The sequence below is a fragment of the Pezoporus occidentalis genome, unplaced genomic scaffold (genome assembly GCF_034315485.1).
Source record: "Pezoporus occidentalis ecotype Australia unplaced genomic scaffold, CSIRO_AGI_Poc_V1 ctg89, whole genome shotgun sequence".
NCBI lineage: Eukaryota > Metazoa > Chordata > Aves > Psittaciformes > Psittacidae > Pezoporus > Pezoporus occidentalis.
The window spans coordinates 496685-521778 of record NW_026916253.1 but is presented as its reverse complement, the minus strand read 5'-3'; the positions used below and the strand labels follow the sequence as shown (position 1 = coordinate 521778).

The following is a 25094-nucleotide window of genomic DNA, read 5'->3' as shown; positions in this document are numbered from 1 at the left end:
CAGCGGGACCCGCCTGTCCCACCGGGGACCCGGGGCAGGCCCCTGGACGAGGACGCAGGCCCGGGCTCCCCGGGCTGGGCCGGTGCCACAGGGGCTTCGGGGAGGTGGCGCATTTACCTCCACAGTGGGATGCTGCGGTGCTGTGCCTCCCCGGAGGCCTCAGGGCTGCTGCGCCCCTCACAGGGCTTACTCCTGGGTACCGCACGGCGGTGAGCTGAGGGGGGAGGGGAGGGGAGGTGGGGGGGGGGGGCGGGCTGGCTGCGCGGGCGCGAAGCTGAGGCGGCTTTCGCAGGTAGCCGCGGCGGCGTTTTCCGATAGCCGCAGAGCGGTGATTTGCTGCCATTGGGGGTAATATAATTTCCAGCTGCACAATATTAATGAGACGCTCACAAGCAGGGGGAAACTTTCAGCGGGAGGCGGCGGGTTTATTTGCTTCGTGTTAAGGGACAGGGAAAAAAAACAAAAAGCGAAACATCAGCACTAGCAGCCCCCGCACCGCCGGCTCTTGCCGGGGCACCCCGCGGCTGCCGGGTTCCCTGAGCGGCCTGCTACACCTCTGTTGTAACCCGGTGATTTCTGATTCCCCTTGTGGTTTTTGGTGGGGCTTTTAAATCTCTTTGCCCCCTCGCTGTAGTCATGGGGGTCAGGAGCGGCTCCGCTCACCCTGCTCGTCCCCGTCTCTTCTGGGTGAGAGGGTGCGGCGGCTGGGAGAGCGGGCCGCGCTGCGGGAGAGGGGGCAGAAGCCCGGCCAGAAGCTCGGTGTGGGAGCGGCGAAAGGCTTCAGGGTAAAGTAATAAAGTGTCTTATATTGAGAGGAGCGCGCAGCCCGGAGAATCCGATATGTGGATTGTCTCGGGCAGGTTATAACTCCAAGTGAAAACAACTCGGCTGCCTCCCGTTATTAACTCTTCTCCATAAATCTCGGCGGTCTCCCTGCACGGCTCCCGCCAGCGACCGCAGGTGCCGCGGCTCCCGCCGAAGTCCCGGCGGGGACCGTCCGCGCCTTCCCCTCTGCTGCCGGGCGCAATTCGCGACCTGAGACTGTAGGTATCGCGCGAGTGGGAGGTGTTTGGCCCCCGCGCCCTTCGGTGACAGAGAAGCGGGTGCTGACTCGCGGCCGATGTATTCACTTGGAAACTAAGGGCCGCGGCCACTCGGGATCAGGTTGAGCCCTGCCCAGCCCCGCTCCCGCGTGCCGCTCCACCGCGGAACCGCCCGGCAAAGGCTGGGTCAGGGAGAGGCTTCTCCGCCCGGCTATTTCGAGGGCAGAACCTGCAAATAAAGCGAGGAGAGTTGCTTACTGTGCTCGTGTTGATCCCCACCTAAGAGCTACTTCAGTTTCTCCCTGCGAACCGGGATTCGTGCGGCTCCGCCGGGGCCGCACCGCGGAGCAGAGAAGCCTCTTTCACTCAGCGACAGGCTCGTGTCATTGCTTTATTTCACATTAAAGTTTAGATACAATCGAGATCCCCATACACACATTTTAATAAAATTAGTAATCTCTGAGTACTGCAAAATTATAGCATTTACATCTTTAAAAGACTGTAAACAAAATAATACTGGCAAATAAATAATACGAGCATCGAAGTGTACATCATCAGGTATTTTTAGACGGCCGTATAAAATGCGATCCGGTTTACAGAATATGATACACATAAATGCTATAAATAAGCGGACAGAAGAGCCGGCGGGAAACTTCCTAGCGGCGGCTCCGCTTGGGCTGCCGGCACTGCCAGCGGGGCTTGCGCGGCCGCGGGGCCCTGCTCAGGGCGGGGAGGGCGTTATACGGAGGGGGAAGGGGGGGAAGCGGAGCACTGCGGCCGCACCCGCGGGGGCTCCACTTCCCTGGGACCGCGCCGAGCCTCCTCCTCTCCCTGCCTGCCTGCATTGAGAAACCTCATTTCTGGTTGAGAAAAATAAAAGTCCCATTTAAACTTTATTGAATTAAAGCAAAAATTAATTTTTTATATTCACTCATATATTACGGAGTAATAGTAAAAGTTCAGTATACTTCCTGGCATTTAGTTGGGCCACATTGTACAAGAGCAAAACAAGCATCAAAACATTTAGCAGCCTTAAATTTCACAATCACTCAGAATTACATAGAAATATTGAAATACTCTAGTCAGCATTGGCTGTGAATAGTTCTTCATGTAGAAATTTTCCCTTTGCCAGGCCATACACAGCAAGAATTTCGTTTTCCCTTCCATCGTGGCATCCATGTATTCAAAAATACTTTAATTTTTTGTTTTGTTTTGTTTTAAAAGTTAAACTCAGAGAAAGAGTTAAGATTAACATGTTTTAAAAACAAAACTACAAAATATGCTTTAAAGGACAATGGAAATATCTAAAGTCTACTCGTGTGAGGCAGAAACCATGGGGAAATGGTGGCAGATTACACCAATGACACAGGGATGGGAACAGATTTTGTGGGAGAATATGAAGGGGGGGGGGGGTGATCAATTATAGCATCTCCCGCCTGTTGGCTGCAACACAACAAAAATAAGTAGTAATTCTTCAAAGCAGGTGTACACAAACCTAAGCAGGATTTAGCTTCTTTAATATTTGAATGTAAAAAGTCTGCTGTCCCCAACTCTTTAAACCCAGCTACCACTTGTGAATTTGTAAGAGATCTCTCCCTTTTCTTGGATAAGAAGTGATTTAAAGTGGGAACACCAGAAATCCAGAGAATGTTGAATACTTCCAGCCTCCCATTAAGTTTCCTCTCTCCAGTTTTAGATAAGCTCTGTCTCCTTTTTCCATCTGAATCAGGACTCCATTGCTAGCAGCTTCCCGGGTCACATCTTGATCCCCTGCAAAGGCAGAAATCACTGGCCACCCATTTAGCATCAAACTCACCTAAAGAGCAAGATAAAACAAAGCCCTCCGTCAATTAAAGTCAGACAATGACACTGCCAGGGCTCGCCTAGCAGGTGAAATGCTTAGTTAAGAAAGGGCCTCTTTTGACAGCTGAAACTCCAGCCCTATAAAAATGAAACACCAATCTGAACCCAGCAAAGGTATGTACTCCAAAGGAAGAAGCCTTTCACCACTGTTTTAGACTGACAACCACATCAAAACACCCAGTGCATATAAAACAGGACATTGATCCTATTTTGAAGAATTTCAATAGGGTGCCTGTGTTTTCAGGCTATGAAAAGAGGTCTGCTCATACTTATTGAAAAATGGCTTTATGCGAAACCTCAGAGACAGCGAGGAGCAGAGCCACAGCTGCCAGAGTCAGCGCGTTTGAAGTGTATTCAAGAGGTAGTTTTCCTTTGTTAGAAAGAGAAGACAATATGCCACAACACAGTCAATAAGCTCTGCCCAGCTCTCATTAATGATCCCAGGACTGCACACCCCATGTTAATAATAAGCTACCTGCCCAATCTGGGTGTGTGAAGGTGTTTATACCAGGACTGAGCTATGCAGCAGTACATTCACCTTTGCAATTGTGCATTGCTACACAGGCAGATTCCCTGTCTAGGTCATGCTACCTGGCTTCAGGCTGGTAATTTATTATCCCTACCTAGAGATGTGTATGCATCGAACTGCATTCAAAAGGTGTGTAAAGGGTGGCTGCATGCAGTCATACAGAACTACATTCATTACCATCTCCCTGCCACAGGCACCTCCCTGCACCCCAAATCCCTATGAAACCTTCAGCTACCTCAGTAGATGATGAGCCTGCCGCGGGCCGTGGCTCCCAGGGCTCTGTGCAGGGACGTTCCTGGGGCACAGGGCTGCCCAGGGGCCCGGGCAGGCGGGAAGGGGACAGCCAGCAAGCTATTTCCTCCCGTCCCATTCCGGCTGATGCGGGCAGGGGCCCGCCAGTGGCCGGGAGTCTGCGCAGCCCCTGGGGAACCGACCCTTCGGCCGGGAAGCGCCGGGAGGTATGTGCTCCGCTCCCGGCGGCGGACCGGGGGCATGGCCCTGCCCCGCCGCCAGCACGGCCTCGTCCCCGCCAGGCCGCGGGCCCTCTCCGCTCCCTCCCGCGGTGCCCGGGGAGCGCGGCGGCGGCGCTTGGGGCTGACCTGGATGGTTTGCCTGTTGTACACTTTCACCACGTGAAAATTGAAACTGTATATCCCCTTTCTTGGCGCGATGAAAGTGCTCCGCTCCGAGTCGAAGTTGCTGCCGATATTCACTAGTACCTGGAAAGGAAGGGAATGGCACCGTCAGCACCTCCGCAGGGCCTCAGCCGCCGCCTAGCCCCGCGGCTGCCCCGGTCCGCAGCCCCTCCGCCTCCCGGGCAGGGCTCCGCCGGGCGGCGCGTCCCCGGCCCAGCCTCGCCGCCTTCCCAGACAACTTCTCTGCTCCGGCGGCAGCGGCGCGCCCGGAGCCCCGCCACCCCACCGCGCACCTGGTCGAAGTAGATTATCATGGTGCGGTTGCTCATCTCGGAGGGCTCGTGGTTGGTGCTGCGGATAGCGGAGAAGGCGACCTTGGCGCTACCGGAGCGCACGGAGATGCCGAGAGCAGTGCCGGTGGGGTCGGAGGTGGGGTTGGAGTCGCACACCACGAGGCACTTCCCCTCCAGCACGATGGGTTCCGTCTCGTTCTGCCCGCACACCAGCCACGCCATGCCCAGCAGTAGCCCCAGCGCCAGCCCTAGCCCCGAGCCCCGCATGGCGCCGCACTCCCTTTGCTCCGCGCCGCTCCGCGCCGCGCCAGGCGGCACGTCCGTGCTCCGCACCGCTCACTCCCTGCCCCGCCGCGCTCTCAGAGCGCGGCCGAAGGCGCCCCGCCGGGTGGGAAGCGGCCGCGAGGAGGCACAGGAGCGCCCGCACACATAGCGCGGCGCGGAGCGCTGCGGGGCCGAGCGGTGCGGAGCGGAGCCGCCTGCCGCGCCGCGCGGGGCTGAGGGAGGCGGCGGGAGGCGGCGGCGCTGCCGGGACTGCCGGCGAGCACAAAGACGGCGCGAGGCGCGACCCCGCCTCCCCACCGGCCCCTCGCTGGCGTCAACGCCCCGCGCCCGCCTCCGCTGCGCCCGGCCCAACCGGCGCCCGCCGCGCGCTGCCACCGCCAATGGCCACGCAGTCCGTCTGCGGCCGCCGCTTTTGTTAGGCGGCTGGGCGCGGGCGCGGGAGCAGGTACCGAGCAGCCGCCCACGCCGCACCGCAGCGCACCGCAGCGCACCGCACCGAGCCAAGCGGAGCCGAGCCCAGCCGCTCAGGTAGGAGCGCCGAGGCGCGGTGGGGGGCGCGGAGCAGGAGAGCGCCCGCTGAGCGCAAGGGCCCGCGGCAGCTCGGCGAGAAGCGGGGTGTCGGGTAAAGCCTGGCTGAGGGCCCGGGAGCCGGAACGGGGCGAGGAGGGCTGGAAGGAAACGGGCTGCTGCGCGGCCAAAACCAGCAGAAACTGCACAGCCGCGGACGGATCCGCCCCCACCTCCGCGCCCTCCCTGCCGGAGACTGCACTGGTGCTGAGGGTCCCCCTTATCGGGCTGTCTTTTCCAGCCGCCTCGTTCTCATCCCGGGGAGGAAGGGAACGCAGCGTCCCAGACAGGCTTCCCCAGCAAGAAACTTCACAAAACTAGAAGCTTTTCCGCGTCCGAGCGCCCGGCTGTGGCGGAAGGTCCCTGCCTCGGGCCGGCCCCGCCCCGCTGCTCTTTTCGCCCTGCCGAAGGGCTTCAACCCGGGTCGCGTTTTTAGGGCCCTTGTTCCTTCCTAAAGAGCAGATCGCTTTGTCGTGGTGGACACGGGGACGGTGCGCGTTCTGGATGTGCTCTCAAAAAATCATAGCCCGGGGTTGCAAAATAAGAGATTTATGGGTGGACAGCTGGAAACAAACCACGGAAACTAAGTCACTTTCTAAGTGGCAAATCGGTTTGCAAAATTAAACTTATATTCAGAGACAAAAACTTAATATGGAGTTTGTAGCATCCTCTCTGGGAAACTGAGTATCATCCAAAACCGTGTTCCATGCAAATCACTACGAATTTGGGTAGAGGCTTTCATTTATATTCTGTGCTGTTCGGGTTGTGAGAGTCATAAGATTTTTTCGATTTCTCTCTGAAAACTGCTGCAAATAAAACTTTCTTCACGTTCCTGCCCCACTCAGTTACATGTGTGAATGTACAGTTCTCGGGCAAAGTCTCTGAAGTACCAGAGTTTGCTCGTGAGCTGGCACTGGCTGTCTCGAAGGGGACAGATGTGGTTATAACCAATGGCCTTCGACCTCAGGGAGGACAAAAGTACCCCATGCTGCATTTTACACATTCAGCAGTGAAGCATTCTGGAAAGCAATGTAGTTGTAAAATGATCATAGGGGAAGGAAAGTGGTCAGAATGGAAGAGAGAATAAAATAGAAACAAAAACTATCCCAAGATGTAAAAAACGAGATGAAACTGAGTGGGAGGAGCCATAGCCTCTTAGAAGCTGTGACATGTTTTACTTCCAGGCATAAGCTTATGATTTATAATATGTTATTAACTTCTTAACTGAGTCCAAAGGCAGAATCAGAAACTTTTTGAAAAATGAAATTATATTTCTAAGGGGCATTAATATGGGTAAAGCAAATAAAAACCAGTAAAAATGAACATTCCACACCCTTTTCAGTACCAGAGAGGTGACATGGGGAAATGGAAACTGAAGGAACACAACTGTGTCCTTTTCAATTTTCTAAGCGCTTGACTGTGTGTTCTTTCATCATACATGGCATCTGTCTTTTATGTAAAAAAAAAAATATTCATATATTTCCTTTTAAGACACTTGTGCACAACAGAAGTCAATTCTCTGGTGCTACAGAGCTCTTTAGTTGCAGCTTGCTGGTTTGGGTACAGGAGGGTTTGTCCTCCAGAGTTGGGAGTTGTCCTTGCTGTTTTGTGGGGACCCCTGGGAGGAGTTGGGGTGGCCTTCCTCCTGCTGCTGCCTTGACCACTCCACAGGATTGAGGGATGGAGTTAACAGAAAGAACAAGAACAGACAGGCCTGGAAAAAAAGGAAAAAATCTGTCACTTTTTACAGAAGCCCTATTCCCATAGAGGAGGTGGGCAGGCAGGAAGGGTGGGGATGGGAAGCTTCCTCTGCCAGACACCACCATTGCCATAGACAATCAGTCTTGCACACTTGACTAGCATGGTAACACTCAGCTTCTATAGTTCTGGCTTTAATAAAGTAACACCAGCCATGCAAATTAGACGTGACTTCATTTTCATTAAATGTCACATGAGGTGCTAGGCCGTTAAGTTGATTTTCTCTGTATTGACAACAGCCTCTGACTCACACTGGGAACAAAGAAGAGATGCTCAGCAGGAGGATGTAGGATGGTATACAAGAACATGGCGTAATTAGTGATGTATGGCAGAGAGCTCCCAAGCTAGGAATGCAGATTTGCAAATCCAGATGTTTACAGAGGACCATGAATTACATTACCCAATCTAATTACAAACTGCCTTGTTAATCAAAGTCACTGAGATACAATAGGGCAATAGTCATTCAGATACAAAGTGAATGGTGTTAACGAACTAACAGATGTTGTAGACATTAGACTGAAACTATTTGTCAAGCAGTGCTCTTTGATATTTGTTTTTAAGAAATACTTTTGAGGGTATGTAGAAAACATGCCAACTGTTTGTCCATTGCATGGTAACCAGCCATGTCCTCCATGTTGACGGACTGACCACAGATTATTAGTCTGTGGAACTCCCCCACACTTTCACCCATGGTTAAAGAAAAAACCCAAAGAAACCATTTGAAAATGATCTGGAAGGAAAAGAAAAAAAAAAAAAAAGGATCCTCATAAGTCTCTGAAGAACTGCCTCAGGATGGTTCCTATGCTGCTTCAGATGAGAGGGTTGCTTATTTCATTGCAGAAAAAAAACCCTAAGCTGTAGAGAGACCAAGCCTTCTTAGGAAAGCAAGTTTAAAACTCAGAGGTACTGAACTGTTATCTGTAGAAATCAATAATTTAGCCACAGAACAGTTTAAATCATGAGCTGCAGCGACATTACCTGCCCTCATTATACTCTCAGTGAGACTTAATCCTGTTTTAGGAAAATCATCCTTAGAAATTCAATCTTACTAGATATTTAACTTTAGCTTAACTTAGAAAGAAGGTCTCTGGGTGAGGCAAGCATAAGCTTCTCTAGAAACAATTACAGAGAAATCTGCTGGAAACCTTTGTTTTTCCTTTGAGAGAATAATTTATCTAGGGTTTAGCCAGCTGTGTATAAAACCACCTTTTTACAGACTACTTGCCTTTTGATTTAATCCTTCTTGAGTAAGAAATGCAAGGTCTGACCCATAATTGGATAGCTTATATAAAATGCAGTTTGTTCACACTTCTCAAAATGCCATTTATTCAGTGCTATATTAGTTTATGAAGTATAAACAACAAAAAGCAATTCAGGGATTTATATACACCCATATAAAGTTAAGATACTTGTCTTCCCAGGCATCTTCTGGGACTCTGTACAGAGTCTGAAAATGTGGGAAAATGAGATTTAAAGCAGAACAGCTCTTGCTGATCCATACTGTGCACTACCTACAACCATCTGATTTGCTGTTCTAAGAGAGGTTTGCATGTATTTATGGTGATTTGCTTATGGTGTCACCTTCAGCTTCTGCAGCAAGCAATTAAGGTATCTCAAAGAGCAGACCGAGTTCAGTGAGAGAGTGCGCAGCAGGCACAGATGAAGTGTTAAGGTGCCATCCAGCAGAAATTATCTGTAATGTTCCACACCCTGAAGAATAAGAAAGGGCACAGATACTTGCCAGAGCAGGCTGTACACAACAGAGAAAGGACAGAAAACAGCACAGAGAGGCTGGGTCAGGTGCCAGGGGAGAGAGAACACTGCCAGGCAGGGGAATTCTATTGGGATCACTTGTGCTTGCAGGAGAAAGGTGGCACCACTGAGGGCAGAACCCATCAGTAGCATGGACACCTAAAGAGTGCCTATGCTTTCCAGGGTGTGTACCTGGGAATAACTGCCAGGTGATCATTTGTGTATATTCATATGCAAATGTTCTGTAATTTTTTTTGGCCAAATTAAACCAGATTGCTTCCCGAAATTAATCATGAACTCCTTTCTACATAAAAACAGTTCTACTTTCAGATTTCACTTCTGGCCAGAGAATATCTAACAGAATAAGCTTAGCACTTTCCCTGTGAGTTTATGTGTTTTGAAATGTTCAAAAAGTTTGTGATAAAATGTCAAAATCAAAATTCACCTTTTGCAGCTCACAATCAAGGCAAACCTGTCTCAGAAGTGGGAATTTTTGGTGGGTAAGGGCAGTTGCAAACAGAAGTTAAAGGGGAAACTTACACAGTCCTGACCAAAGCAGGGATTGCAGCAGTAAATTAATATAAAATTGTCTACCCTGAAGGATCAAGTGGCTGCACATATACTGGGTCTAATATATTTTGAAGAACAACATTGTTTATTAAGATAATGTGGATAATGCCATCTGCTGCTTTCTGATTGACTTCCCGCAATATAGTGTTTGACTTCTAATCTCCTATATATGCATATTACATAGGGCAATTTTAAAAGTGGGAAAGAATATTAGCTGACTCCTAAAGACATTTGAAAAAAACATTCTTGAGACAACTATTAGCTATTATTGGTTTATACAATCATAACTGCCCTGGTATGTTTTAGTGCTGCCAAGATTTTTCTTAAAAAAGAAAAAAAAACACTGGATTTGAGTCTTACCTTAAGAAGTATCTGCTTTACAGTTAGATCTCTGTTGCTGTATTTACCGATAACATGCAAGTTAATTCATTACTTGGATGGGATATTAGCAGATTTTCTTTCAGGTACAAAAAAACCTGAAGTGAACCATGATACCAAGGTCAGGAGCTTGATTTGTTTTTCCTTTCATAGACTTCTGTCAAAACAAGTGCATTGTTACAAAGAAGTAACTCAAACTGGAAATTACTTGCTGCTCAGATAGGTAATTATATTTTAACAGGGCAAAATCCCAACCCAAGCTTCCAGAAAACACTCAGCTAAAGCCAGCATGGGTTGGAACAGCATGTGTGATCACCGTAATTGTAAATGTGGCCACGTCGGTCACGCCGCCTGTTCAGACTTAGAAGAATTAAGACCAAAGCTGTCCAAATGTTAACTGAAACTCCTAATAATTAGGGGTTATTAGCGGCTGTTGGCTGGATTTATTTTCTACTGCTGTACTCTTGTATTTCTGGATTCTATTTATACGCAGAATTAAGAGCCCTGTTTGAAGAGGTAATCCAATCTCCTCTGTGTAATTTAGCCAATGATTGTGGTTTGGTTGTTTTTTTTTTGGCCCTTACTTTTGGCTGTGTTTCAGGATGTACTGTGGAACTGCAATACTAAAACTTATCTCATTCAGTATATTTTATCTGAAAGGATAAACCAGGCCACCTTGCAAGTGCTGGGTAAAACCGACTGGTTTTACAGAGAGAGGACCCTTGGTGCTGAGGGGAACATCTTCGTGGGCATCCTTCCCTCTAGTGGTTGCTCTTCTGAAAGCAGCAAGACTTCAGCGCTTCTGTATTAGGTACAAAGGGATGGGTATAGGATGGAGGGAAGCTAGCCAGGGAAGAAACAAATCGACACAAACTTTTATGTATCAGTAAATTCAAATCTCACAATGAGCCATATCAAGACAGAGATACAAGAGCCATGGATTTGACAATATTTTTGTGAAAAAGTCAATATTTCTTGAAAGATTACAGTAATTGTGATCACTTGCATGCAAGACCAGCTTCTCAGCCACTTCACAATGTCTCACACCAATCCTTTTTGTTGGTCTGTCTTGTTTTCCCATATTCCCAGTGCTTGAAGGACTCATGGAGTTAGAAAATACATTAGTAGCATAAGCCCATAAACCAGATGTCCCTCTTGTCTTCCTTCCAGACATTTTTCTGTTACATACTTTCTCCCTTTTGTCTGTCCTTTTCATTTCAGCACCACAAGCCTAAGTCCACATCCAAGTCTCCATGTTCATTGCTTACCTTTCTGCTATTCCTGCTCTGGGATCAGTGCCTATTGTACAACCCAAACCCCCTTCCAAAACTGCTATCAAAGTGATGAATCAAAACCATGATTCTTGGAGAGATGAGGTGGCTAAGACAGCACTGCAGAGACACATCTACCCCTGAGTAGAAAACAAGGCTGCAGGGGTACAACCCTGCACATGGAATATTTCATTAGGATTTATTTCTTGTCTGCACGCAGCAGTGAGTCCTGCACACAACAGTGAAGTCCATGCACTGTATTGCATCTCTGGCCATCTTTTCCAGGCATTGAACCAGGGACTCTGTGGAGTTTAAACACCTCAAATGGAGAGGGGAGAAAACATGCTGGAATTAATTTTATGTTTCACATGGATGCTGAACTGTGAGCGTTTTCCAGCCCTTCAGCTGGAGATATCTCTTTTTCTCTCTGCTTACTCTCACCCCTTTCCTTTTTTTTCCACTTTTATTAGTTTTATAACAGGGTTACGCTTTCCAGCCAGGCTCATTTATTCTGGTTCTGAACAGAATAGTGAAGGTCCTTGTAATCTACAGCAGCTGGGAGATTCCCATAACACTTGCCATTTACTGCTCTGACTGTATATAATAGATAACAAAGGGTGTTGGATCCCTCCCCTTTTTCAGTGCACATACTGGACATATGTGGTACCCAGCCTAGAAACAATTACAGGGAAACCCCAGGGTGCATCCCAGGGAGCACTTCCATCAGAAATCAAAATCTGACATGACAATGAGGACTGTCAGATCTAGGGGGTTAACTTTTAACCATGTTACCAACAATTAAGATCTGGATATTAGTATTTCATTAAGGGCTTCTCATTCTGAGTAGCTAATTTGTTATTTAGCCAGTTAAAAGTATCTACAGCCTTCCCTGCAGAATTTAGACCAACCTGTGGTTAAAGAACAGATCTTTAAAATAATGGATTACTTACAAGATCTTTGAAGTCCTACTGGGACAAATCTCACTGGATTTATTTCTCTCTAAGTTTGAATGAGAAAATTATTAGTAGCTATGTGGTTTTTCAGCAAAAAATGAAAGAGTAAATTCCATCAAACACTGACTACAGCTACTTTTTATCATAAAATTTTACAGATTCCCCACCAGTGAGCTCATTAGTGTAAATGATAGGGCCTTATCTCAGGTTTAAAGTCAGCATTTTTCCTTAGCTACCAAACAGCCTGTTTGCTTTCGTGACATGGTAATGGAAGACTTTACTCCAGAGAGCAGGGAAAATATTCCTCTCTGTTCTTGCAGGGCAATTGAGTAGGGCTGGTAAAAAGCAAGCAGACAGAGTGGGATTTCAGTGCTGTTTGCATCCTTCTGGAAACCTTTTCTAGAAGGAATAAAGCCTTTGCAGGGGAGAGAAGTGCACACTGTGACACAAGCCGGTTGTGAGAGGCAGATGTCAAAGGATAACAGAGGAGGATGGCTATTTCTAGACAAAATTTCTAGACAAAATAATACAAATCTTTGTAACATACAAGCATTAGAAGATGTAAGTATTTCAGAATAACATCAGTGTTGCCCAGAACACGCAGGTACCTTACCAGACCTGGGAAACTGTGGAATCACGCTTGCAATAGGCACAGGCAGTGGAGGCCTCCTCCTCACTTTCCAGTGGGGCTGAGATCTTAAAGAACTGGTTACTACAGATAAAGATAACACTTAAAAAATTTCAGTCGCCAATGATGGCTTCAGGTGACTTCAGTGGCCGAGCTAGAGGAAAGGGAGGGCAAACCCCTGAGTACCAACCAAATTCTCATGAGTTAAGGCTGGAAAGAGCAAACCTAGCAACTGTAGGGTAAATCTGTAAAAGCCAGCATACAAACTGTTCCACAGTGCTTCCTGAACTCTACTTTTTATGTTTGTTATCTCTTGCATTCATCACAGTACACTGTAAAAATCACTAATGAACATGGGTCCAGGACTAAAGCTGGACTGTTCAGAGGGTTCACTGTGTTTGGGTTAGCTGTTCAGAAAGGGAGAGGTCATTACGTCCAGTGTGCATCTACTGTTTCATTCTTTTCTGAAATTGTAATATAGCAAATTTCCATCTTCTTAACACTCCTTAAAGAGTTGTTTGTTGCTCTGAACGAAACCCCATCTCCACTACTCATTCAGGCAAAATCCCATTTGGTTCCCAGCTGTGCTGGGGAGCCCAGCTTGTGTCCGCACCCGCAGTTCCCAGGGGCTGAGCCGTGTCTGGTGTGCCAGGCTCCTGGCAGGACCAGTGGCTCTACTCTGACTTCAGGCAAGCTGCAAGGCAGTGTGCTTGAGTGACACGAGAAGGGAAGATACAATAGCTGCGGGTGGGAGAACCTTTTCTGGGGAAACGCAGCAGTCTTCAGCAGGGCAACAAACCAAATAACAAACATGGGGATGTGGGCATATAGGTTGTGTAGGTTTGAGTTAAGAAACACTGGAGGGACATGGCTATTTGTGTCATAAACTAAGCAAAAATTTCTGAGGTAATCCCTCTGTCCATAGAGTCAAGTGCATTTTAGATAAAAACAAAAAAGGGAAAAAAAAAAAAAAAAACCAACCCAAAAACCCATCACCAAACTAAAAAACCTGAAAAGGAAAATACCTTAATTTGGGAAGGAGACATTATATCTCATAGAAAACAGAATGTCTGCAATTCACTAATTGGAGCAATATTGTTTAAATATTAAGCTGTGAAACAAAGCAGCATTATTAATTTGGCGTGGGTCAAGCAGTGCATTCCCTCTTCTCAATTCCAGATTTATGATTTTGCAGTGAACTGGGCCTGTGTTTCCCATGTGTAGGCATGTTTGTTACCCCTGCGACAGCATCCACTGGAGTGCTGATTCTCTGTAAAGCTTCTTCCAAAGCCTATCAAGCTCAGAATCCATTTTTTCTTTCATCTCCTCTCAACCCTGAATTTACCTCCTCATCCGTGGATTCTGATGTTTTATGTCATTTCTGGAACTGCATTTGCACTACAAGATAAGGAGAGAAAAACAATAGAGAGAATTGCTTCACATCAAGAGCGAACTTTTAGATTTCCATTTTTTCAGGTTCATAGAGCACAGGGAAGTACCTGTAGGTTGCTGTAAGCTCCAGTCCTACTAAAAGGGTCAGAGGAGTAGAGAAGGGATTTCTTTATTTACTGAGTATCACAAGGACCCCCTCAATGGCACCAATGCAGAAAGTGACTGGGATATGTAGGCAGTTCTGCTCTTCCACAGGGGCCAAATGTACTTGTTCTGGGAACTGCTGATGTACGTGAACTTCAGAAGAGATGCAAATTGCACTTCATGTAGTTGTGGCTGCTGCTTGGGCCAAATTCTTTTTTACACTGGAATACTTTTTTTCATATATATAAAATACCAGAGAGGTATTGCTGATGAATGAATTGTTGTTGAATGAATTGCTGATGAATATGGGTACCTAGTTCTTCATTTACACTGCTTCACATGTACATTTCATCCCCTGAAAAAAATTTCCAAATTAAGCCTGTCACAAATATATTTTCTTACATATTCCTTCCTCTAACTATACCCACAAACACATTGTCCATCAGTGCCGCCAGCAGCTGGTGACAAACTGCTGTTTCAGTAATTACTGAAGGTCTGTATTACATTTGTGATGCTGTTCACCAGAGGGGTTCAAATCTGGAAAGACAGGCATCATCATTTTTCTTTTGAAGCTGAGACCAAGTCTGAGTCACTGGGCTGGCCACTGACTGGCTCAGCAGATCAGCAGTGGCACCAAACATATTGTATTTATTGAATATTACAGAGGGGAACAATGAGATATAGGATGGTAACGGCAGTGATACAAAGGGAGCTAGACAGCACTGGATAAGGAATTGAGTCAGGTGTTGGCCAGCCACCAGGATGAGCATATTTATAACAAAGGTCATTTGACGGTCAGAATCAGGACATAAAGGCAATCTGCTTTGTTTGCAGTCCCCTGTATTTGGAATGATCCACACCTCACCATAATTGTTCAGCACATCTTCAGGTTACAAAAATGCTTATGTGTTTACCATTATGTTGATAAAAAATACGTTTTTCTTTTTTTTTCACTTGATGACTTTTTTATTCTTTTAGCTTTTCAAGTAAGCTGGGACTTCTTCATGCTAGTTATGAAAAACATTTACCTATGGGGAAGCCTAGCTGCATGCAACAACTCTGCACCACACCCTTTTCTCACAGGGTCAGCAATATTCTTAAAGGCTGGAGTGTAAACATTGCATTGCACTGAATATGTGCATTGCCTTTACTTTATCCACAGAAACTCACCTCACTTGCCTAAATCTTTTGCGTACTAGGTTTCATTTACAAATTGGCAGTAAAGTGCTGCAGTTTCTGACAGTTTGCAATTAATTGCACACAATCTGTTTAGTCTTGAAGGTGCCCCTCATAAATGATGATGTATTCCAAAAGACAGTCCAATTGGCTGCTTTGCATACTGCATATATTTTTCATATTTCCAAGACAGGACATATGCAGAATCATTTTACTAGCACAAACACAGGAAGGATGATTTGGAAGAAAGGCCAGAGGCCAAAGTCTCCGTTTCTAGTTCTTCCACTCGCCTGCAGACTGTGGGTAAGTCATCTAATATTTCTCTGCCTTCTGCATCTGCACAAGGCTGTTTGTTCTTCTAAAAGCTGGAATTCAGTGAATGAAACTCTAATGTATTATTATTAATATATTCCAATAAATGGTTGCAGTGCTTTAGCATTGCTTTTAAGTCAGTCAAATAAGTATTAAAGAAATAGTGAATTGTAAGAAATGGCAGTTCAGTCCATCTGATATGCCTTCATTGAAATGTTACTTGTTGGGTGACCTCCTCAGAACAAGAAACTGATAAAGGTGTATGTGCTAAAAGGATCCCAGAGTCTCAAGAAGCTTCTTCTCTTTTCACTCATCCATTGCATAAAAAGTGACCATGAGTTATGTTTGTGGCCCAAATGGCTAAAAGCAACTTTTACAGCATAAAGCATTTAAATGTGCCTGTATATACCTTATAGTGACGTCATACCTATCACTGTTCTTACAGCTAGCTCCTATTTACTTCCATTATTCTCTCCTTCTTCCCACCTCATTTTATTGTTTTGAATTACAGGCAACTCTTGGAAAAGTGACATACACTTCAATTATACATGTAATACTATAATTGAATCAAACTATTTTGTGTCCCAAAAAAGCTATTCTTTATTTGCTGGCAGGCTGCTTGTTTGTGATCCTACCATTGTCAGTCACATCAGGAAAGCCATCTTAGTCATAAAATAGCTATTGTAGAGGAAGTATTACTGGATCTGTACAGGGCTCTTTAGCAGTAATTATGTTCAGCTTTTAGTGATTTTGAGAGTCACCCAAGCATCATTGATACAAACCATTTACAATGACATGCAATGATGCCCATACGGTATTTTTACAAGCAAAATAAAATAAGACATTTTGGTGGTAACATGTAAATTAGCCTTGAGGCTTGCAATGCAATGCTCATCAAGTGTGTAACATTTAATTACAAGACCACTGAGCATGAGTGAGGTCCTCTGAGCTTTTCATCGACACAACAGACAGATTCTCCAACTGAACTAACTATTTGAATCCTCTCATCAAATGTGGAGCAAATCCACCCCTCTTTCAGCAGGCCAAATCGGCATATAAGGAACTGGTAACTTTCAGGACCCTATTTTGGTAAAGTACTTCATGGAGCTACTGGTGCTTGAGATAGATACTTTGTTGAATACCATGTGTGACCAACTCAGGACTGCAGGCACTAGGTACAATATTCCGCCAGCTCATAATCAGAGGGAGTTGCACCTAAGGTAGCAAAGCTTAGTCTCTGGGTTTTTCTGATTTCTTCCTAAATAAACAAAATCATACTGCACTTCAGGAGCATGTAATGTGCTGGTCTTTTCACATTCATGCAGATCTGCTTTCCTAAGTGTACAGGAGCATAGGAAACTCCAACAATTAGGTGTTCTGCACTGAAACAGTGCAGTTTGCATTCACTTGAGTATGAAAATATGGATTAGATCTTTCATTGAGTCTAGCTGCTAGCACAAACAAAAATAAATTATTATTTGTCTCAGTTTTTACTTCTAGGTGCTTCTGAAAAAGCAGTGAATGTTTTCTTGTGGGGTCTGGGTTTCAGGCCAGGTACCTGTTTTCTAAATCTCAGAGTCTGATATTCATAAGGTGTCTGGTGTGGACAAAGAGTGGTAAAACAAGGGAGAAATGCTACAAGACAGATTAAATACATGGGCATAAGTCCTTTGAGCCCATTCAGAGCTATATAACCATCTGCCTTCTACATACACTTTGCCAACATCCGCTTTGTTGCCAGTGGAGATGCCTGGGGCTCTGGTGACAAAACAAAGGACTAGCAAGTGCCTGAGAAGATGCACACAAAGGTTTCACTTGTTCATGTTTTCTCCAAGACTGATCGTGTATGGTATGTAATGAAAAATTGCCGTTCATCTGTTTCTCTCTCTGACCAACTTTCCCCCGCCTCTGACAAAAACACCTCACATGCTGCTGACTGGTTCAGACCAGTGACAGATTTTGGGGGTTTGGGAGCCAGGCTCACACCCCTGACCCAGCGTTCATTGTCCTTATCCAAAAGAACAGAACTGCAGCAAAGATGGGGAAAAGGGACAGCTAGGATACTGCAGCACTCAGACCAGAGAATGCTGTGCAGAGGAATTGGCAGCTGGTTACCCAAATACTGTATATATGGTGAGATCCAGTTTGGAGCTCATAGAGTCTCTGTTAACATGCTTTGGTTTCTGGCTGTTCACTTTATTTTTCAAGTGAAACCCTCAATGAATGCACTTGTAGGTGTTTTTCTTGAGTAACTGTACCAGCACAGTGACAATGCTAGAAAAGGACGTATGTGGAAACTGCAAAGTGTTTCATCCAGGCAAATTCTGTGGTAAACATGGAGAGCTTACTAAGCTTTTCCCAGTCTGATAAGGAATTTTGTAATTTCATAGAATCATAGAATAGTTGAGGTTGAAGAGACCTTCAAAGGTCATCTAGTCCAACCTCGCTGCAATGAGCAGGGACATCTTCAACTAGATCAGGTTGCCCAGAACCATCCAGCCTGGCCTTCAATGTATCCAGGGACGGGAGATATTCCTGCAGGGATGGGAGATATTCCGGCAGTGTTATCTTATATGTGTTTTCCTAAAGTCATAAAGCTTGAAGCTATATATATATAGTTAGGCCTTTGTTTTTCTAAAAAAAAAAAAAAAAAGTAGAAAGTTTCTATTTACATTTTTAGTCTCTTTGATGAGCTACGTAGAAAACAGACAAAACCACACAGAAAGATAAAGGCTGAAAGAAAAAATACTGCTGTGAAAGAGTAAACTAAACTGTGTAACAGCCTAGTCTTTCTCAAAATTAAGGGCCTCCTCATTTTTGAGTTTTGAATACTTGAATTTGATGAAATTAGCATGTCTGGAGGAAAGAAAGTTATAAGAATTTTATTACAAATATTAATTAAAATTAATTTAATTAGCTTCTTGATTTTACAATAATCAAATAGAAAATCAATTAGCCATTCCAAAATCAAAAAATTATCCTGTTTTCCAGTATGCTTGAGCGAGAAAACATTATTCTGTATGTTTGCAGCAGATATGAGTTTTGTTTTCAGTCTCTGTCTAGAGTAGCAAATGTATTTGCTAACTTACTTGTTACAGACAACATAATGTGTGTGTTGTCACAGTTCTCTGTATACTGGAAAATGAGAAGCCTGAGGAACTGGCTGCCCTGCTGGGTGTGTGGCAAGGGATATGGCTTGATCTGGGACAGCTACTCTTAATGTTCTAAGAAGAGCCTGGCTTCCAACACTGAAGCGTTACCTTTTTATGCAAATAATAGTCACAAAAGTATGCTCGATCCTTGCTATTTCATGATTAGTGTTCTCATGTTCAATCAATAAATCCCCAGAGTGTCTCCCTGTAATGGCCATTTTGCTCAGTCTCTCCAGTAGAGAGGTCTATTTAGCAGCAGGTTTTCAGCAGACCAAAATGTGGAATCGATAGCCTGAGAATAATTTGCCACTTGTCCTTATGAAATATTTGTGTTTTTCCATGCAAGTTCTAACAGACCAAGTGACTTTTCCAATATGTAAGGGCTTAGTGGCTTGTATGGAAATGCATCAACCACACAATTGCCAGCACACACGATAGGATCTCTCAAGGTCACTAGCAAATTGATTGAAGAGTTTCAATAAAGCTTTAAAGCCAAGTCATGCAGATACAGAGCACCCACCTAAACAGTTGCAAATTGCCTCTGAGTGACTACAGGGTGTAGGTAAGCATAGCCTAGGGAGGACGTGCCTTTCCTCTTGTGAGCTCAGTCCACACGCCCTACCTCCGTTCTGTTACATGAGACAAAGATCGAAAATCTCTGCTGTATGTGTATCTCAACTGGGGAAGAGACATTGAGGCCAGCCTTCTTTCTCAGTTGTTTTTACCTGCTTGTGTTGTTGCAGCCTAGCACAGTACATAACAGCAGCCCACCCCTCAATCTATCCCTTGAGAGGAGAGCAGGGGCAGGGGAGCACCTGTGCATCCACATCTACATTCTCTCCCCCAGGTATCCCTCTCTGGTTTTAACTGTACCATGGGACCATTTTTTCCTTTTAAGAGTAAATACAATGAAACTATTATTAATAATTTTAATAACAATGGTTATTTAAAAGAACTTCATAGCTATTCACAATTAATTTCTTTTCTTTCCTCCTTTAAAATTGTCACAAGACTACGGTAATCTCCACTTGTCTTTTCTGATCTGGTATGTATCTGTTCTTATCTTGGCTTTCAAAGGAGAAGCCCTCAGCAAAGGGTCTGAGGTTACATTTTCATTTTTAGCTTGGTTTCCTAAGGAAATTAAGGTCATGCCATTGCTGTCTGTCTGTCCTTATTTTTCTCTCATATTGCCTTACAGGAACTTTTAAGCCTGTCAGTCAATCGGAATAAAAAAGCATTGTAAGTCTCAAGAATAAATACATGCCTGTAAGACTTCATGGATACTTCTGGTTCGGAGCAGAAGGAAACACAAATCAGAACTCTTGCTAAGCAAAGGTGAGGACAACACAGCCAGTGCCATCTGCTTGGAAGCAGCCAATGAGCAAACCAAGACTGGCCATTTGTTGGCATGAGGCTAAGTTTTGACAAAACAGTGCAGAAATGGCTTCTTGGCTGGTGAGGGTGCAACAGTGAGAACCAGGTGCTCCCATGAGTGGGAGGTTCCCAGGACCACATCTCCCTCACAGGCATGTCTCTAGTTCTGTGCTTCACAGCTGTAGTTACAGTTCTGTCCTCAAATTCTGCCTTCCCTGCCAAAATAGTCATGATGTTTTGCAGATTACACATGGGAATACCATTTCTGTTCTAGAGAGATTACAATTTTAGGATATATATTAATATATCCCAAAATTATTTATATATATAAATATATATATTAAAAAAAATCCCATTTAGATTTTGAGTTACAGACAGGAGTATAATCTCTTTGCACCAAAACTATCCACCTGTTCTCAGATAGGGCCTGATCCTTTTTCTAATGTAGCCAAAGCAAAGCTTTTAGTGTCACATGACCAGACGTGGACTGTGCCGCTTTTTGTTTGGTTAGTAGCACTTGACGGGATAATGTACTCGTATTTGTCGTATGTACTTTATAAGTGGCAGAACCGTATGGTAGGCAAAAGCAGTATGAGAAATCTCCACAAAAATAATTAAAACCCCCCAAAACCAATAGTAACAAAAACAAAAAAATCGCCATGAAAAAAAAACACAAAATCAATAGATTCTGAAAGCTACTCTGAGCCTTCCACTGCTATCATCTCAAGGCTTTATTATCAAATATCAAAGAAATAATTTCTGCAATATCAAAACATTCACAATAACAATATAAAAACTCCAGTCAATCTGTTCCTGCAGGGATCTGATCTAAAAATCCCCAAGAAAAAAAAATAACAATTGCTGAGAAAATGGCAGTTAGCCAGTTCAATCATTCTGCCAGCCTGGCTCTATAATTGTACACTAGTCACTGCATTTCAGTGCCACCACTGTAGATAACTTCAAAAGAATTGCTCAAGCAAACAAACTATAACCAAATCAGACAAAATATGAAGCCTTTTTGAAAAGCTCAAAAGTGCTGTTATCAGATGCTCTGTTCATGGCTTCCTGTCTTTTTATATCTAGTGTGACTGATTCCCTGTCATTTAGAAATGATAACTTAGAAACTCTACCTTGCATCCTCCTGCAAAGAGCCAGTTCTTATCAACTTTACCATTCCCCAGGTTTCCTTATCTCAAAAGCAAAAGACAGTCCAGATGGCATGGGAAACCTTCATCCTTGCTGTCTATGGGAATGAAGTTTTAGGGAAATCAGTTTCTACATGGAAGACTTCTTTGGTTTGAGACTAATTCTGTACCTTTCATGCATACATATGCATAATACTTAAAAAAGTTACGTAACTCCTTTTGAACCCTACAGACAAATAGAGGCTGTAGTTCATAATGGCAGTATTTGAGATGGGGGGGGGGGGGGGAACATTTTTCATTTACTAATATAACAAGAAAAGGAAAGAAAGCTTTCTGGTCCAGTGCACCCAGAGTGATTTGCTTCATTCTTGTTTGACACCTGAAACCCCTAGTCTGACCTGAGATTTATAATCCCACTCAGTTCTTTGCAGTGACCTGTTGCATTTAACAGATATTTATAAAAGCCTCCTGTACTTGGGGACAAGTAATAAATATACACTAGTAACAAATGTTTGTCTTTTCTTGAGCTTAATATAAATAAATCTCCTTGTACTTCCATTATAACTTGTAAACTTTGTACCTTTTTGATACCTTTCGAGTGGTTTTCCTCTGGAATGTGTGAATCCCAAAAAATAGGTAGAGTTGGCTGACTAGACCAAAACAAGAAGGTTTAAAAATTGAGGAGTATACACAGGAGAGAGAGGGTTGAACCCAAGATGCTTTCAGTTGCACAAGCTCATGTGAGCTTACTCTGTCATATTGAATGTGGGAAAAGACCTGCGAAAGTACCCAGACACCCAGACTGAGATCTCTGTAGATGAGGAACATCAAATCAAAATAGCATGGAAGCAGAGCATTTATTTGACTTGCATATATTGTATACTGCCTTCATGTCTTTGGTTTTTCTTCTGCTACAGGCAGACTGTCTGAAGTCACTCTTCAGCCTTTCAGCTGATAATCTACTTTCTGACAATAACTAGCAAAAGACTAACATTGCACTTGGCTCTGCAGTAGACTCAAACAGCCGACAGGCATGGCACCGGGTCAGCCTGCTGCTAGGCTGTTTGTTTACTTCAGTTGACATTTTCCTTTGTCGAGAATCTGTTCCTTGTTATTCAGTGTGTACAGCCCTGTACATATCCTATCTGTTTAACTGTCTTTGGATAAAAGTGGGTATTTTCCCATGTCAATAAATGTTCTGGTGTGAAGCTGTGAGCTGGCCTCCAAGAGAACCACCCCCTGCTGAGTATCTCACTTCTGCATTGAGTTCTTTGTTAATCATGTGCAAAATAAGAAGGCTTTCTGTCTAGCAAAAACCCATCATTAATTTTTCATATGAGAGCCAAAGTCTTGAACAGAATCCTTGAGTGGCTTCAAAGAAAAAGGAATAATAAAACCAAAGAGCTACATTTTACTTTTCTCTATCTTAGTTGATATTTTAAGAAAACTTTTTAACACAGAACTACTGTTCTCTCAGCTTCATAGTGACATGTTCATTCTGAAGACTGTATCTGACCTTCAACTTTGTCCCTCATTAGCAGGATTACACCTAAACACCCCTTCATTTTACTGCAAATGAGACAGATGCAATGTGTATTCTGTTCAGCCCCAGCATTAAGATTATCCCAAGAGTGGCATTTATGTTCTTGTAGTTCCTTGGTATAAATAAATATCAAACTAGGAAGACCAATCTGTACTCCACTAGGAATAATAAACTAAAATAATATGGCACTGATTCTGTTTGGGTTGTCTAAATGTGTTTTTATGATTGTATATGTTTATAGCTTTCTCACACAGCCACCATGAATCCCGGGCAATTAAAAAGGACACGAGTTCTGAAGCATTTTAAAAGGGCCTTGCTTTCCAAATGGTGTGTATTAAAAGTAGAGCACATTTTTTTTGACAGAGCTACTGCAGTCAACAGTCACACATTTCTCCTGCTCCAAATTTCTTCCCCTTCTTCTCCCACCTGAAATAACTAATTAGAATATTTCTGTAAGTCGAGAAGAAAGGCAGGGAAAGATTCCTTTTATGTTGTCACATATATTAGAATCCTTGCTAGCTTAAGACTCAGCCTCTTTCCCCAGATTAGAAAGTAGCTCAGAGGGAGTATATAGCAGATCTTCTATCAGGTGTACCAACCTACCTGTACACAGTTCCATCTGCTTTTTCACATTTAACCAGTCCAGTGTCATCACACATATGACTGAGAACAGTTCTGTCCTTGCTGCACACTGCCTAACATTCATCCCCACTCGACTGAGAGACTCTTTTCAGTCCTGTAGAGAAGACCTGTATTTAATTGCCTAAATAAATAACCGTGCTCTAACTTCCCGCAAACTGGATACTCTGTGTGGTTTCATGAGTTGCTGAACAAAGAAGTTAAAACACAAGCAGTGAAGAAGCGGTACTTTTGATCACACTGTTAAAATGTTGCTTGCTTTTATTATTTATATGAATTCAAATAAAATAAAGGACTGAGAGAAGAAAAATATCTTTAAACAATTTTCCAAGCCCAGTTTCAGATGTTTATGTTCAAGAAATACTTTGGAAGACTAGAAAAAAAAAATCAAAATAGATTTGATAGGTGAATTAAACAGGTACATTTTAAAATGTGTTGTTCCTCCCTCCCGTCAAACTGTCTCTAACCACATGGCTTTATACATGAGAAAGTGAGAGTGTGATAAAGCTTGATACTTTGCTTTCTCGAGTAATTTTTAGAAGAGACTGAGATTCCTTGATTATAAGTAATCTATACCCTACATACATAGAAATTCTAGCTCGAGAGTCCACAACTCTGAAATGCCTTCAGAGTCCACAAATAGCTGTATTTTATGGGGAAAATCCCTAGGGATTTCTGCCGCTTTGGTCATAAGATATTGCCTCTCTTGCACTGTTCACTGTACCTTTGGTTCATCCATCTATTACATAAGTATTTTACTGGATGCATAGTCATAAAGGGAAGTGTTATCCCATTATGCTTAAGTACAGAATGCCCGCTGAGTTAATAGAAATGTATCATCATGTCATTATTAAGTATTTATATTGTTATACCTCCAAGAGACCAATCCTGTCAGGTTTCCTCTGTTAAATTTTTAACAAACGATAGGCCTTGACAAGCTGACATGAGTCTGTGCATGAGCAGGAATTGACACAAGCTTCCGTGTTTCCAGAGGAAGGGTGTAAATCCTGCACAGGACTCTTGTTTAGCAATGAGATCCCTTCTGGAGCTGAAACAGATGCTCCTGAGATAACCTCTGCCAGTATCAGTACACTGAAGAGCCAAAAGTGCTTCCAAAAGCAAGAAATAGCAATCCTTTCCCTCTAGGGAGTTTAGGAGGCAGGAAAAGAAAATAAGCAGAATGGGGAAAGTCCAGCTTACTGTTTTAAAATTATAGCCCAATGTTTATGTTTATTTAGAGCAAGTTTGGAGCTTAGCAAAATTATCCATCATTAATGAAGACGCCTGAGCTGGCTGTTTGGTACCAGCCTATAACAGCAGACCCAGTGCTGCCTCAGTGAGGGCTATGCTGCAGGAGACGAGCTCTTCTCCTTCCCCAGGCGGAAACTCTCCTACTTGTCTATTACAGCAGGAAATGTTTTGAAATCTGAACAATGCAGGAGATCTGAAGGCAGACAGCATAGATAATGAAAAGAAAAAAGAACTATTACTTGGAAATGATTGTTGCTTTGTGACTTTTCCTTAATTTCCTTAGTAACTGGTAGAAACCTTTCCTTAGAAAATATTTAGGAAATAACATCCATAATGCTAAGCCCCAGTCTTAGCCATTGTTTCCATCCTTTTACTTTTGATGACAGGTGTTTCAATTGTAATCCTTTTTATGAATACTCAGTATATAAATATGCAGATGAA

At 44.0% G+C, this 25094-nt stretch overlaps 1 protein-coding gene across 1 annotated transcript; it reads right to left on the bottom strand.

Annotated features, from left to right (window-relative positions):
- Positions 1–1420: 1420 nt before the first annotated feature.
- CBLN1 (cerebellin 1 precursor) lies at positions 1421–4872 on the bottom strand. Its single transcript, XM_062604882.1, has 3 exons — positions 4364–4872; positions 4035–4154; positions 1421–2859 (listed from the first exon to the last, which is right to left on the bottom strand). The coding sequence occupies exons 1-3, from the start codon at positions 4628–4630 to the stop codon at positions 2662–2664; spliced, it is 585 nt and encodes a 194-aa protein (XP_062460866.1). The 5' UTR covers positions 4631–4872; the 3' UTR covers positions 1421–2661.
- Between the last annotated feature and the right edge of the window lie 20222 nt (positions 4873–25094).

Bases quoted from the DNA above. Each gene is read 5' to 3' on its own strand.
- CBLN1 (XM_062604882.1), bottom strand. From the start codon at position 4,630: ATGCGGGGCTCGGGGCTAGGGCTGGCGCTGGGGCTACTGCTGGGCATG. The intron at 4,155-4,363 runs GTGCGCGGTGGG...CTTCCTTTCCAG, and splicing joins TGATAATCTACTTCGACCAG to GTACTAGTGAATATCGGCAG. The intron at 2,860-4,034 runs GTCAGCCCCAAG...CTTGCTCTTTAG, and splicing joins ACAACAGGCAAACCATCCAG to GTGAGTTTGATGCTAAATGG.